The sequence below is a fragment of the Raphanus sativus genome, chromosome 6 (genome assembly GCF_000801105.2).
Source record: "Raphanus sativus cultivar WK10039 chromosome 6, ASM80110v3, whole genome shotgun sequence".
NCBI classification, from domain to species: Eukaryota; Viridiplantae; Streptophyta; class Magnoliopsida; order Brassicales; family Brassicaceae; genus Raphanus; species Raphanus sativus.
Window position 1 is genome coordinate 49,740,271 of NC_079516.1, and position 13,577 is coordinate 49,753,847.

Genomic DNA, 13,577 nt, shown 5'->3' on the forward strand with positions numbered 1-13,577 from the left:
TATACAATATATTATTTTATTTATAGATTTTAAGAAATTTTAAATATATAATGAATTTTAAAAAATAATTTAAATGGGTTATCCGAACCGAACTAAACCCGCAAAGATCCGAATATAATTTTGAACTGGAATTTAGAAATATTTGTATGGAGCTGAATTTTTTGACCATTTGAAACCCAAAACTCAAACAGATCCGAAACGAAACCCGAATGGATACCTTTAACGCCCAGCCTAGCATAATTCAATTGAAATTTAGAAAATATATGAATGAGACTGAAATCTTTGATCCCGAAACCCGAAACCCAAACAGAATTGAAACTAACCGGAATGGATACCTTGAACACCCAGCCCTAGTTCACTATTATGTACTATATATATATATATATGTCATCATGTAATTAATTGTATTGGTCCACATATATAATAGTCATATAATTAATAGTATTTTATATGTACCATCTTATAAATAATCACATATATTATATTCTTAAATTTAATGTGAAATATAAAACCATAATTTAAGTTGGTATATGAAATTAACTTTTTGTTGTATTTTTCTTATATATATTGAAAATATTTTTTAATAATGGTTATTGGAAAATATTTTAGTAAAGATAAATTTTTTAAATATATGCATATTTTAGATTAATTTTTGATATAAATCATTTTAAATTATTATTTTGATTTTAAATATGTATATATACCATTAAATTTATTTTTATGATTATTTTAGAAAAAAACAATGTTTTTTAGGTAATTAGATTAGTCCATTTTGTATATTTTTAAAACTGATATAATGGATTTCCAATTTTTTTAATAACATAAGCAATTACTTTTTTCTTCTTGACATACTTTTATCATGTTTTAATTTTTTAATTTTTTGCATAAGATTTTTATGAATTATTATTAATTATATGATATATTTTTTTAAAAATTGAACTCTTGAAATTTTTATATTTGACTAAGCTAAATAAGGTAATAATATTGTGTTTTAAAAATTGTTTATATAATATACTATTTATATTTCAGTTTGTGTTTTTATTTTCACCATAAAAGAATTGTAAATAAAAAGAATTGTAAATATAGTGACAGAATTGTAAATAAAAGAAAATATAGTAAGAATGTTGTTTAATTTATTGTAAAACAGTGGCTAAATGTTTAACTAAAAAGAAGTATTAAATATGTTATTCATGTTGCTAAACATTTCTCATTTGTTATTAATTTATTGGAAATACAATGACTAAATGTGTAAATAAAAGAAAATACATATCTCTACTATCCATGTTTCCAAACATATTTCATTAATTCCCTTATCCTTGTTTCCAAACACATATCTCATTAATTCTCCTATCCTTGTTTTCAAACACTTTCAATGGGTACTTCAGCTTTAATAAGATAGATAACACTAATTTAATATAGTTTCAGCACAAAGAAATTGTTCTCCCACCATAATACTAAACTTAACACTAAAAGAAAATTTATAATATTATATGTATTTATGTTTTTATTTGTCACTTATTTAATTATGTAATTTATTAAGCTATCTCCAACAATGACACCAAAACATAAAATTTGATATAATTTTATCTCCACAAAACATTAAATTTGACACTATCCCACTAAATTTGATGTACTGTGGTGTAACACTATTCACCATTCACCGCAACAAATTTATTAAAAATAGATTGTATTTTATTTCATTTAAGAATATAATTTTTAATTATTATTGTTACTTATTTCATATTTGTAGATAAATATAAATATATTGCATTATTATTTTTAAATTATTTTTACATAATTATTTTATTATTAAATTACTAAATGAGTATTACATTTTATTTTACAATACAATTAAAATTATATTATAAACTAATACAAATTTTATAAAAATAATATATTGTGTTTGTTATGTGCTTTTGATAATTAATAGTTTGTAATTTTGAATATAACTAATATTTAATAAATAAATACATAAAATGTAATAATTTTAAACCAAAATATAAATGTAAATAAATTTTATTAAACAAAATAATATCTAAATGTCAAAACAATCATTTTAATCACAAATAATAAATTATCAATATTTATTGAAAGCTCAAATAATATATAATATTACTTTTGGAGTAGAATTTGATGTTATTTTTACAGATGACAAAAAAAAAAATTGACACCAAAACACCAAATTTGGTGTTGAAATTACAGTAAACTTGACATTATTGTTGGAGATGCATTTAATGTGATGAATAGTATCACATCAAATTTAGTGTGAAACTATATAATCGCATTAAAATGGTGTAATTTTAGTGTTGGTTTGAAAAATATTTTTGTGTCACAATCATGCTAAAATAGAGTTTTATTATTGGATTAAAGATAGCTTAATACTGCATAAATGATCTAAACATAATTTCTAGACTTTTAATTCTAGGGAAAATATGAATAAAAAATAGTGATATATAAATAGAATGTGAAACAGAGCACAGTAAATACGAAAGTTAATTCTCATGCAATTAGAGAAAAAGTAGGCTATGAAACAGAAAATAATGGTGAGAGCAATGACATGACATATGAGTTGTCAAATTGGGGCAGATCCTTTCTCTAATCTTCCCTCTGCCACTTCTTGCCTTTTACCTCATGTGCTCCATTATATTTACCATATGACAAAATTTATATTTACCATTTTGTATTTCTTTTTCTTTTATAAACTTTCTATAACACATGCGTCAATATATCCATCAACCTATGTGATAAAGCCAGCTCATAATTGTAATTTCTTTGTTGTTTCTCACGCAATATTTCTATTGTAGTAAGTACTTTATAAATTAATAATATTGAGACTATGATAACTTTATTAAACTATAGAGTTCTAATTAAATAATTTTTATTTTAGTTTATTGTTTTGAGATATTATTTTTTATTTAAAAGACAAAACTATTTTATTTAACAATATTATATATATTATTTAAATTCTAATATTTGAATTTCTATTTTTAATTAATAATATTAGGACTATGATAATTTATTAATTTATATTTATTAATAAAAAATTAGTTTTTTAGATATTATTTTGATTTAAAAGACAAAACTATTTTATTTGACATTATCTACATGAGATATACGGTTTGTTGTTTCCATTGTGATCAATTTTGATTGATTCCATGTGTAACTGATTTTTGTACTTCAGTCCAAAGAAATAATTTATCTTTTTCCAAATTAAGAATATTTCTATGATTAATATCTAGATTGCTAAATATTTTGTTGTTTTTTCATTTCTGTATGTATCCATAAAATCTATGTAAATTGAGGATCTTATAATCATGGAGAATTTCTCCAAAATAAATAATTCATATTTACAAATAGCAATTGGATGAAAAAATATACAGTAATTCGTAATAGTGTCCAAACTTGAATTGTCGGTGGCCATTAAAAGGACACATAATTTATGGATCACTATACGTAATTGCATACTTTTTCGCCTTTTGGACTTTTAGCTTGAGCTTGCAAATACCGAAGTCTGGATACACAAACGTCCGATTAGAGTTTATGCTTTGGAGACTGTTGTGACTTTAGCTTATTTGTAATGTTTCTAAAGTCTAATTTTATCCAATCGGACTTTAACCTCTTCAAAGTCCTTAAAATTTTCCGTAGTTTTTTCAAAGCCTATTTCTTTGTATTTGTTCTTGTTACGATCATTTTTCTCTAAAACCTATTATTTTTATAAATGACAGCCATTAAAACCACACAATTTACAGTTCTTAAAGCCTAAAGCTATAACCAATCCTGATGATTTAACGAAGTCAAAGCTAAGTAGTAAACAGTAAGAAAAAAGAATAACGTCAAAAGTAAAGCATAGCATCTACCAAATCATCACACGCACTAAATAAATCACAGGCACAACCAGTAATCAGTTTAAAATATGCAATCACATGCATTGACTTACATAACCTCACAGACTCAAATCCATCTATTTTCACCTCTTCGCTCCGTAATCAGTTAGCAGTCTTACTGAAAATTACAGTCTTATGTATGCAGTGGCGGACCCAGAATTTTTATTTAGGGGTGTCAAAAAAAATTAAGTGTTGGGATTAAAGTTAGAAATAATCATTCATGAGAAAATTATAAAGGAAAAAAAACAGAACATAACTCTTCAAGGACTCGAACCTAATGTAAGGGGTGTCAGATATATACCTTTTAACCAAAATAGCCAATAGAGATTACTGGTTTTAGCTCATATATTTATTGTTTTGTAATTTAACCTGTGTCAACTGACACACCTATTTACTATGTAGGTCCGCCTCTGTATGTATGGGGTCACATACATAATAGCAGTAGTTTCAAAAACTATAGATATTTCAGATTTTGGGGCAAAAAAAAAAAGATATTCCAGATTTTATAACACTATAAAGGAAACTTCGCCCAATGGTCCATTACATTTTGGGTAGAGTGGATCACGGTCCATCCGTCTCGAACATAGACTGTTTCCGTCTCTTTTAACGTAGAAAACGAAAAAAGAAATTCGCTTATTAGCAGAAAATGCCACCAACGAAACAATAAGAGAAAAATAAACAAACAAAACAAATCACTCGTAACCGCAAACATTAAAAGGGAAATAATTTCCCAAAGCCACCAGAAATTTCCCAGGAAAATTAAGGGAAAACGTAGGGCTGGAAAATGTCTGATGGTATCTTTTTCTTCTTCTTTGACTCTCATACAATAAATTAAAAATAGCATGCAAGTATTATTGTAAATAATCTTCATCTTTTGGGTTCAGACTCGGAAGTTTTTGCCGGAGAAAGTCTGGCCAAACTGCCACGAGGGAGGAGCAACGTTCCATGAGGTGGAGGAACGGCGATCAGAGGCGGTGACTCGGAAAGAAAGAGCTTGGCCAATGAGGACAGCGTTAGACTGCCAGTTCTGTCCCCAGTTCCTACTCATCCTCACCCAATCCGTCTTCGATCCCTTAACACTCACTCCATTAATATCTCCGGCGCCGGCGACGTTGGTTATCAAAACGAGGTTGAAGTATCTGAAACCGTTTATTGTGAATCTTATCCCTCCTAGCTTCCGACAAGGTACCCTGATAAGAAACAGAACATATTCAGACAAAATAATTAACAATAAGAGAAGAGAAGAAAGAGATAGATGGATCTCTCGGTTACTGTGTACACATGTCTTGTTTGTTTTCCCAAAAAGATAACAAAATAATATAAACAAATTTCATCTATGTACAATTAATATTTTATTTGTTTCTAACAAAAACAACAGACTGATGAGAGTGATGTCCTCAGTTTCTGAAGTCTGAAAGGGCCGTTTTCCACAAGTGACAGAAGCCTAGAGAAACACAAACACATGGAGATAATAACATTTTGGTATATATTTAATTTTACTTTTTTGTTTAGAATAGTATATTTAATCTTAGACGACACTTGAAAACGAGATTTATACTTTTTTCTGTTTCAAAATATGTGATTTTAAAGAAGTTTTTGATGTTTTGAAATAGATGATATTGTATATTTTAATGTAATTTTTAATTTTATCAAAATTATGTGACCAATGATATTTTGTAAACAATTTTAATTTAATATTTTAGTTATACCTTATAAATAAAAAATAAAATTTTAATTGTTGTGCACTATTATAAAAGAGTATTTTCGGAGTGTTTAATTTGATAATCCGATCTTAAACTCATAATTTTCCATTTCATTTTAATTATCATTTTAGGTTTATTATGCACACATATTAATAAAATATGTGATTTATATATTTTTTAATAAAACATAATTAAAATATATGCTTAATTATATTTAAACAAATAGAAAAATAAATAGGAAAATCTTGCCAATAAATTTTGTATTTTATATTAAGATTCTAAAACGATATCTATTTTCAAAAGAATATTTTACTCTTTTTTTGTAACAGAAGAATATTTTACTCTACGATGACAATAAATTGGTTAGGAGTGAGTATTTGTTATAGTAAAACATAATTTATCTTCTAACTAGCACGATTTTAAGGCATTACTAGAGCTTGACCCGCACACCCGTGCGGGTATTATTTTGCAATAGATATATAAACATTTTAAGCATAATAATTTGACAGTTTCATTACTTTAGTTTACTGTTGAGACCAAGTATTACGATATATTATCGTGTTATATGTAATTTGGCAAAAAATAATTTTATATAGGTACTAATATAACATGTCGAGTCAAATACATATTAACATTTCTTTCATATTATATTGTATTACTTGATGAGTACACGAATGAATAATCATTATATATATTGCTTGATTTTATGTGTTAGATTTTACACAATTGGTGTACAATAATAGTTAATTGAATTTTGCATTGTTGGATTTTATTCTGAAGACAAAACAAACGGATATATAATTATCTTTTAAAATTGTTATATTTGGTGTAGTATGTTAGTTTAATTAAATTGATTTAGTTATGCAGTTAAATGACATATTAAAAGGCAGTAGCACAAGTTGGTAAATATTAAGGAAAAATGAGGGTTAATTCTAAGTTGTATTTTAGTTTTAATAGATTATATGTAATGTATGTTTATTTTCTTTCTTAAAAACATAAGTCTATTACTCTTTTCTTCTTAATATTACTACTATTCATTCCAAACAACGTTATATATCATCTTTTATTCTCTTATTCATGTTTCCAAACAATTTCTAAATGTACTTATATTTCAATAAAATGGACAGACGGATATAGATTCCCACACGGTTTTAAAAACTGGGTCCGGTCCGACCGTTGATCCAACTATAATTCCGAGTCAATGTTCGATCTGATTTTCAAAACATTAATAAATATATTATGTTGAGTTAAATATTATTAATATATTATGCTGTTTTGGGACAAATTTAAAATCAGTTAAATTGGTGATCAACTTACAATTTTAATATCATATTTATTAGATAGATAAGAGAGATTGTAACTTTAAAATATTTAATAGTTGATATTATTTTTTTCATATACTTTAAATTGATAAGGCTGTTTAAAAATTATAAAGAGTGATTCTTAGTTAAAAAGGTGATTCACGTTATGGCATTTTCAAAGTTTTTTTTGGTTGAAAAAAAAATCATTTCTTGTATCAGTTAGTTAGAGAATATTTAGGTGGATAGATAATTAATGATAATTTTAAAAGGATTGTTATTATTAAAGGAAATGATACAACTTGGTAAATACTAAGAAAAAGTAAGGGTTATTTCCCATTTGTACTTCACTTTTAATAAGATAGATTTTGTATAGTGCGCATTATATTATTAATTAATTAACTTATCTAAATTCTTATCGAGTCCCAACCAATTATGGAAGCCGACAAAACCCTAACGATACTGACTAGAACAGAGAGAGATACCTGCGATAGGAGACGGGGACAATGCCGGCTCGGTACAGACCAATCTTGAGGAACATTGGCATGGCGAGGTCGAAGTGCTCTCGTGGCGGATTACACCATCCACCGTCATCACTAGGCTGCGCAAAATTCGGCGGACAAAAGTTCGTTGCCGTCACGAGAATCGACGGATTCCCGGGGACACACCATCTCGGGTCGTCCGTACACTTAAGCTCGAAGCAAGCGCCGCAGCTGAAACCATTGTTGAACAGCGCAGTGCTTAGAGCCGCCGTGTTCACACCGTATCCTTGGCTGTATAAGTTCCCGTACCCACACGCACCGCCTTTATAACAACACGCGCCAAACACAAAAACAACAAAATTATAAAAAAACAAACTAAGGAATCATTTTCAATGGTTTATGTATATATTAAAAGGAAATGGTAACTGAGGGTTTAGTAAGGTTAAGAGTGAGTAATACCCATGGTGCCGGAAGCGTCACTGCCCCCGTAGAAGGTGGCGTGTGCGTTCTGCCACGGTCCACCCGTATAAACGCCAGGAATTTTGGCGTTTGTAACGGTTAGCATAAAGGAAGCCGTAACGGCTAACCAAATGAAGCGGATTCTAAACGCAGTCGCCGCCATTGGGATAATAAGAGAGAGATAGAGAGTTGTGTACTGGATATGGCTGAGAGAAAGCGGGAAGGTCCAGTGGTATTTATCGAGAGTGATGCTCGTTGGAGTTTTTTATCTTACAATAAAGTTTGGGTAACTTTCTGTAGTTTTCAAGATTTACAGGTTCTGAAAGTAAATGCTGCCCCATCTCGCTGGTTTTATGGGCCGTCCTATCGAAACCAAAACCGAGATACCGATACTTAACAAAACCAACCGGTGATCAATTATCTTTGTAATAGATAATCCAACAAAACTTAAATATAATAAATTGGGACTCAATACCAAATTCATATATTTACTGCAATACTTGAGATAGATTTACTTATAAAAGGAGTTATTTTTTTAACTTTTTTTGCCTAGAAAACTGTACCAGATTTTAACCAGAATTTTAGAATTTGGTTGCATATATAGTTTAAACCGAAAAAGCCGAAATTCGAACAAATCAAACCAACAACAATGGCCAACACAGTCACGTAAAATTTTTTCGCTGTGTTATTTTGTTTGTTCTTTTTTCAGTTTTTAGAACTTTTTTTTACAGTTACAGAGCATACATGACTTATGTTTTTATTTGCCATTATCTACGCATGCACGCATGTTTTTAGTTTGTTGAATGAGTCTCACCGCAGGTTAATATACGTGAATGGATTTTCCTGTATATGTATTTTGTGAACATATGTTATAAATGAGGCAAACCAATGAGCTTCACATTAAGAGCATGTGGGTAGAAGAGGTGGACATAATAATATTAAGTTTGCAGCAAATATATATATTGTTTATTTATGCTTCTTTCTGAACAATATAAAGTATTAAATTTATGAGATAGGGCCGCAAAGATTGAATGCCATGCTTCTTGAATTATCGTGTTACATGAGCATGTGGGATTGTCTATGATATAACTGTTACAAACTTGCATTTTCCCATGTGAGCTGTAAGTTTAAGTCTCTGAGTAGATGATTTTAGAGCAGCTCTGTGTTACTGTTTACAATAATTGAGGTCACTAGTTTCCATTTGAACTTCCATTTTCCATGTGGGATCGAGTACGCTCCAAAAATAGTACACCTTTGTTTTTTCAGAACTACAACGTGTTATGGTGAAATGGAAAAGTGAAAAGAAAAGGGTTAAGATATAAAATTTGAAGGCTATATAGCTAAAATAAATTTATCTACAGAAATTGTATGAGCAGGCGCATTATTAGATAAGCAAGGAACTCTTAATAATGGTTGGACACAAAAATTATAAATCTTAGAATGGCTCTCTACTTAATAAATTTCAACTCAAAAGCTCCAAAACATTTTATATATATACCGACTATTTTCCAGAAAGAAAAACAATTATCCACTATATACACTGTCTAGCTAGCAAGCTTTGAGATCATCTTATTACATAGGAAAAGTGGAGACTGGAGATTAACTAAACTAGCTCTTGAAACCGTGACTCGGCAAAGATATGTTGTTAGCTTTTGAGAAGTCCATATACTTTTGTATCGAACTCACAATAATAGTTAGTATATTATATATAATAAATAAAGATTTGAATTATGCACAAAAATTCTATAAATAATTTCTATAGAATTTTGTTATCCAAAATTCTAATAAAAGCCGACTAGGACATATAATATTTTCGTCATTTTATCACCACCCGAAATAAATTATATATTTTTCTGCTTCATAAAGAGGTGCTATTTTGATTTTTTCTTTGTTACACACAGAATGTTATTTTAAAATTTTAATACAATTTATATTTACTTTAAACTTAGTATTAGTTAAAATGTATTGATCTTATGAATAAATTTATTTATATTATATTGGTTAAATAGATATAATTAAAAAATATAAATGTACATTTCAATTATTTTCTTAATATGTAGGAAAGTGTTAAATTGACACTCTTTGCGAAAATATATTGCACGTGTTATTGATATACAAAATAAAGATTTAATAAAAACCCGAGTTCACAAAAATGAAAGACATGAAAACCTAAAGAAGACCTTTCATTTCATGGCATCCGCTGAACAAAACTTGGGTTCACTACAGGGGTGAACCCTCAAATTCACCACAATCCTCAACACCAATCAAAATGCCATATATGATTAAACTAAAAAAAAACTAAAAAAAAAGGAAAAGTAGCTTAAAAAAAGTGGCGTCTTCTAGCGGAAGAAAAGAATAGACGTGATCATCTTTTAGGTTTTGAGAATTTGCTTGAATTTGTTCCACAGCATGTGCTTGACTCGTCAAAGCAATTTCATCTTTGAATCCAATTATCTTCTGGTTTAGAGTTTACAGTTTGGATTTAAAGTTTAAGATTTAGGTTTAGGATATAAGGCTTGGGTTTAGAATTTAGGGTTTATGGTATATGGTTTGGATTTAGGGTATATGGTTTGGGTTTGGATTTAGGATATAGAGTTTAGGTTTAGAATTTAGGGTATAGAGTTTGGGTTTGGATTTGTATTGGTTTTGGTTCTTCTTGGAGAGAGACTTTTTCTAATCTGCTCTGAGATGTTTGAAATTTTTAATGTAATGTTTTATTGATATCTGTAGGGCTTTGCATTCACTGCCTAAAAAATGTCTTGCTTGAAATTGTTCTCAAAGCATTTGAAAATTGAGGAACGTGTAGTGAAATCAATACAATGCACATATGTGAGCTTTTGAATCTGCTGATAGCTGTAATCAAACTTGGGAATTATTTGGGAACAGCTTCTGGTTATCAAACTTCAAGAGAATTCTCAAAACCTAATTGATAAAACAAGATCATGTTCTAGTAGAAAAGGTGACGTCTCTTTTTTATTTTATTTTAGCTATTTTTTTTTTTTAGTTTTAATAGCTTTCTTATTTGCTTATTCTACATGTCAATTTGATTGGTCTTAATAATAGAGATGAATTCTTAGGTTCACCATAGGGGGTGAACCTAAGTCATGTCCGCGCGCATCCGCTATTGCAACATAAAAATAAAAGCGACCTTCTCTTTTGTCACACTTTTAACGATAGGCGAAATAATGGATTTAACTTTACTGACACCATCAAGAACTTAAAAGATTCGAATCTTGTTTAACGCAAGTGGTAGATTAGCCACAATGTTGCGTTGTACGTTGGCCAATCTCTTGGTGTCTTGATTGCTGAATCATTTAAAACTATTTCTACCCTAGTGATGTAAATATCAATCCAATCTTGTAGAGTTGTAGTTATTAAAGATCATTTGCAATCAATGTAGGAGAAGTTTGTTTGGGTTTATTGCTAAGATGTATTACATGGTCTATCTATCTACCACTAGTTGATATATTAGGCCTTTCACGTGAACATGTTGAAATTGTATCATAAAGACGCAAAACCTCAAGAAGCATTATGAAGTTAACAGAGTCCAAGGCTTGACCTTGTGGTAACATAAAAGGACCATCTGGTTCAGATACTACTATAGTACAGTAGTTCGGATTCATATCCCCTTTGCCTTGAGAATGTCATCTGTTTTTTACGAGACATTGTACTAAGACTGTGTTGCTTCTTTTGCAGATAAGAGACGAGAGTGCTGTAAGTCACATTTTATGACATACTCAGCTAGGTTCTCCTAAATTCTTGTAGCTAGGGATGATCAGAGAGTTCGTATATTGCTAGCAGAAGAGTTAACTTGTCTAGGTTGTAACACGTATAAGATTAAGCCTACAGGGGAAATATGTTTTTGAATGTAGTTTTTTTTTAAGTTCTTTAATGCACACACGAGGACCAATGTACATTGAAAGAAGACGTTTTACTCTTTTGTATCTGCTATACTAATTTTGAAAACTCTTCAGCTTGGAGTCTAAGCTTTTAGTTATTTGTTGTGGTCCCTCATTGCTATTTGGGAGCTTTGAGAATCTGTAATTATATTTAAATTGCTTTTGATGTTACTTAGAATCTCGGGCAAGACCCCTTGAGATATAGAATAAGCCCGTTCAGAGACACAAAAGAACTCATTCCTCTTACTGTCTAGTCCTACCACTCTGCTACAAGGACAAAAAGAGATAACTCTAAACAGAAGATCAAAACCGAGGGGTTACTTGACCGAAAAGCGCCTTAAAGTCCTTTGTTGGAGTGCCTGTTCCTTTGAGGCCAGATCAAGTGCTTTGAATTTCGCCTCCTCAAGCTGCAACGCCTGAACGCAGACTTCTGCAACATCAGCCCTTGCGATTGTTCTTGTTTCAGTCTCAAGAAGCTCATCATCTTTTCCCACAAGTAACTCTCGGATGCCACCCTTCCTCGTCTTGCAAACCACCCGCTCTGATTTCACGAGGAACGTTCTAGGATGAGATTCCACCATTGAAATCTGAATCACATGCAAGCCCTAGCTTCGAAAGAATACCTGATGATGGTGTATGGAACCCCGGAATGAGCCAAGTACTGCTCTGCTTAAAGATTATGAGTGTGAAACTCATTTTCTCTGTTCAAGAAAGCAAAGAAAGAGAGAGAGGTCACCAGAATGTTGGCATTGCCAATACTATTCAAGGGGTGGTTAATGTTTGTTCCTCCCATCGACCCGACCAAAACAATCTGCTTAACTCCTGCATCTTTAGCTATTTTCAAGAAAGACAGAGATCATCATCAACACTTAGGCTATATGTAAAACACACAAACAGAAAACTCAAAGTGATGAATACAAACAAGCATCTATCTGATTCTTCTGACCAATCCAATGAACACAAACGTTCGAATTAAACTGAAGAATCCGAAACAAGCGAGCGGAATTGGAGAGACGATGACGAAGAAGACGGGATTGAACTGAGACAGACGGTGAGGATCCAGTTCTGGATTTGTAAAGAAGTTATGGACGGAAGAATGACGCCATCGTCGCCATTTGAGTGGAGTTTTGGTAGAGACGATCACTAGAGAGTGAGTGAGTGAAGCACCACCTTATTGTTTCCTTGTCACCACGTCACCTTTTATTTTGAATTGATGTTTTTTATTCCAGTGCAAGCTCGAAACGGGCCTTTTTAATATGGGCCACTGGATGCTAATTTGTACCTCTTTCTTTTTTGTAATGTGATATGTTTGATGAGTAAAAAAAAACATTAAGAGTGCAACTGGTTTGTAAATTTTTGGAATAAAATTGCATGGAATGATTTATTCCTATAGATTCCAATTTTTTTTTACCATTTGAATGGAATAAAAAATAAATCTCATTCCAATGATTCCTTGTGGAATTAAATAGAATGTAGTTATAAGACATTCATGACAAAAAAGGTTCACGAATAAGTGGAATAAGTGGAATGGAATTCTATTTTTTTTATTCCATAACTTCCTTTATTCCATTCACCTACGTTCCATTTCTTTTCATTCCATTTATGCCTAATATTCCAGAAATTAATAACCAGTTACAGCCTAAAATTTCTTCACAACACTGAAACTCATAAATGTGAAGCGAGAAAGCATGTCAATCCTAATATTTGTATAGACACTGCCTTCACCAAAATAGTACTATATAAATTGTAAACACGAAAGTCTGATATGTTTTCATACATTCTATGGTTTATATAAGGACATTGAATTTCACATGCAGGAGTGTGTGTGGGACTGCTTCATATATTTCTTCCT

The 13,577-nt window shown here is 30.3% G+C and overlaps 1 protein-coding gene and 1 pseudogene across 1 annotated transcript; both read right to left on the reverse strand.

Moving 5' to 3' along the window:
- Nucleotides 1-4,495: 4,495 nt before the first annotated feature.
- Nucleotides 4,496-8,044, reverse strand: LOC108807194 (expansin-A3). Its single transcript, XM_018579450.2, has 3 exons — nucleotides 7,827-8,044; nucleotides 7,371-7,689; nucleotides 4,496-5,074 (listed from the first exon to the last, which is right to left on the reverse strand). The coding sequence occupies exons 1-3, from the start codon at nucleotides 7,987-7,989 to the stop codon at nucleotides 4,765-4,767; spliced, it is 792 nt and encodes a 263-aa protein (XP_018434952.2). The 5' UTR covers nucleotides 7,990-8,044; the 3' UTR covers nucleotides 4,496-4,764.
- Nucleotides 8,045-11,783: 3,739 nt separating this feature from the next.
- Nucleotides 11,784-13,310, reverse strand: LOC108808765 (uncharacterized protein At2g37660, chloroplastic-like; annotated as a pseudogene).
- Nucleotides 13,311-13,577: the final 267 nt, after the last annotated feature.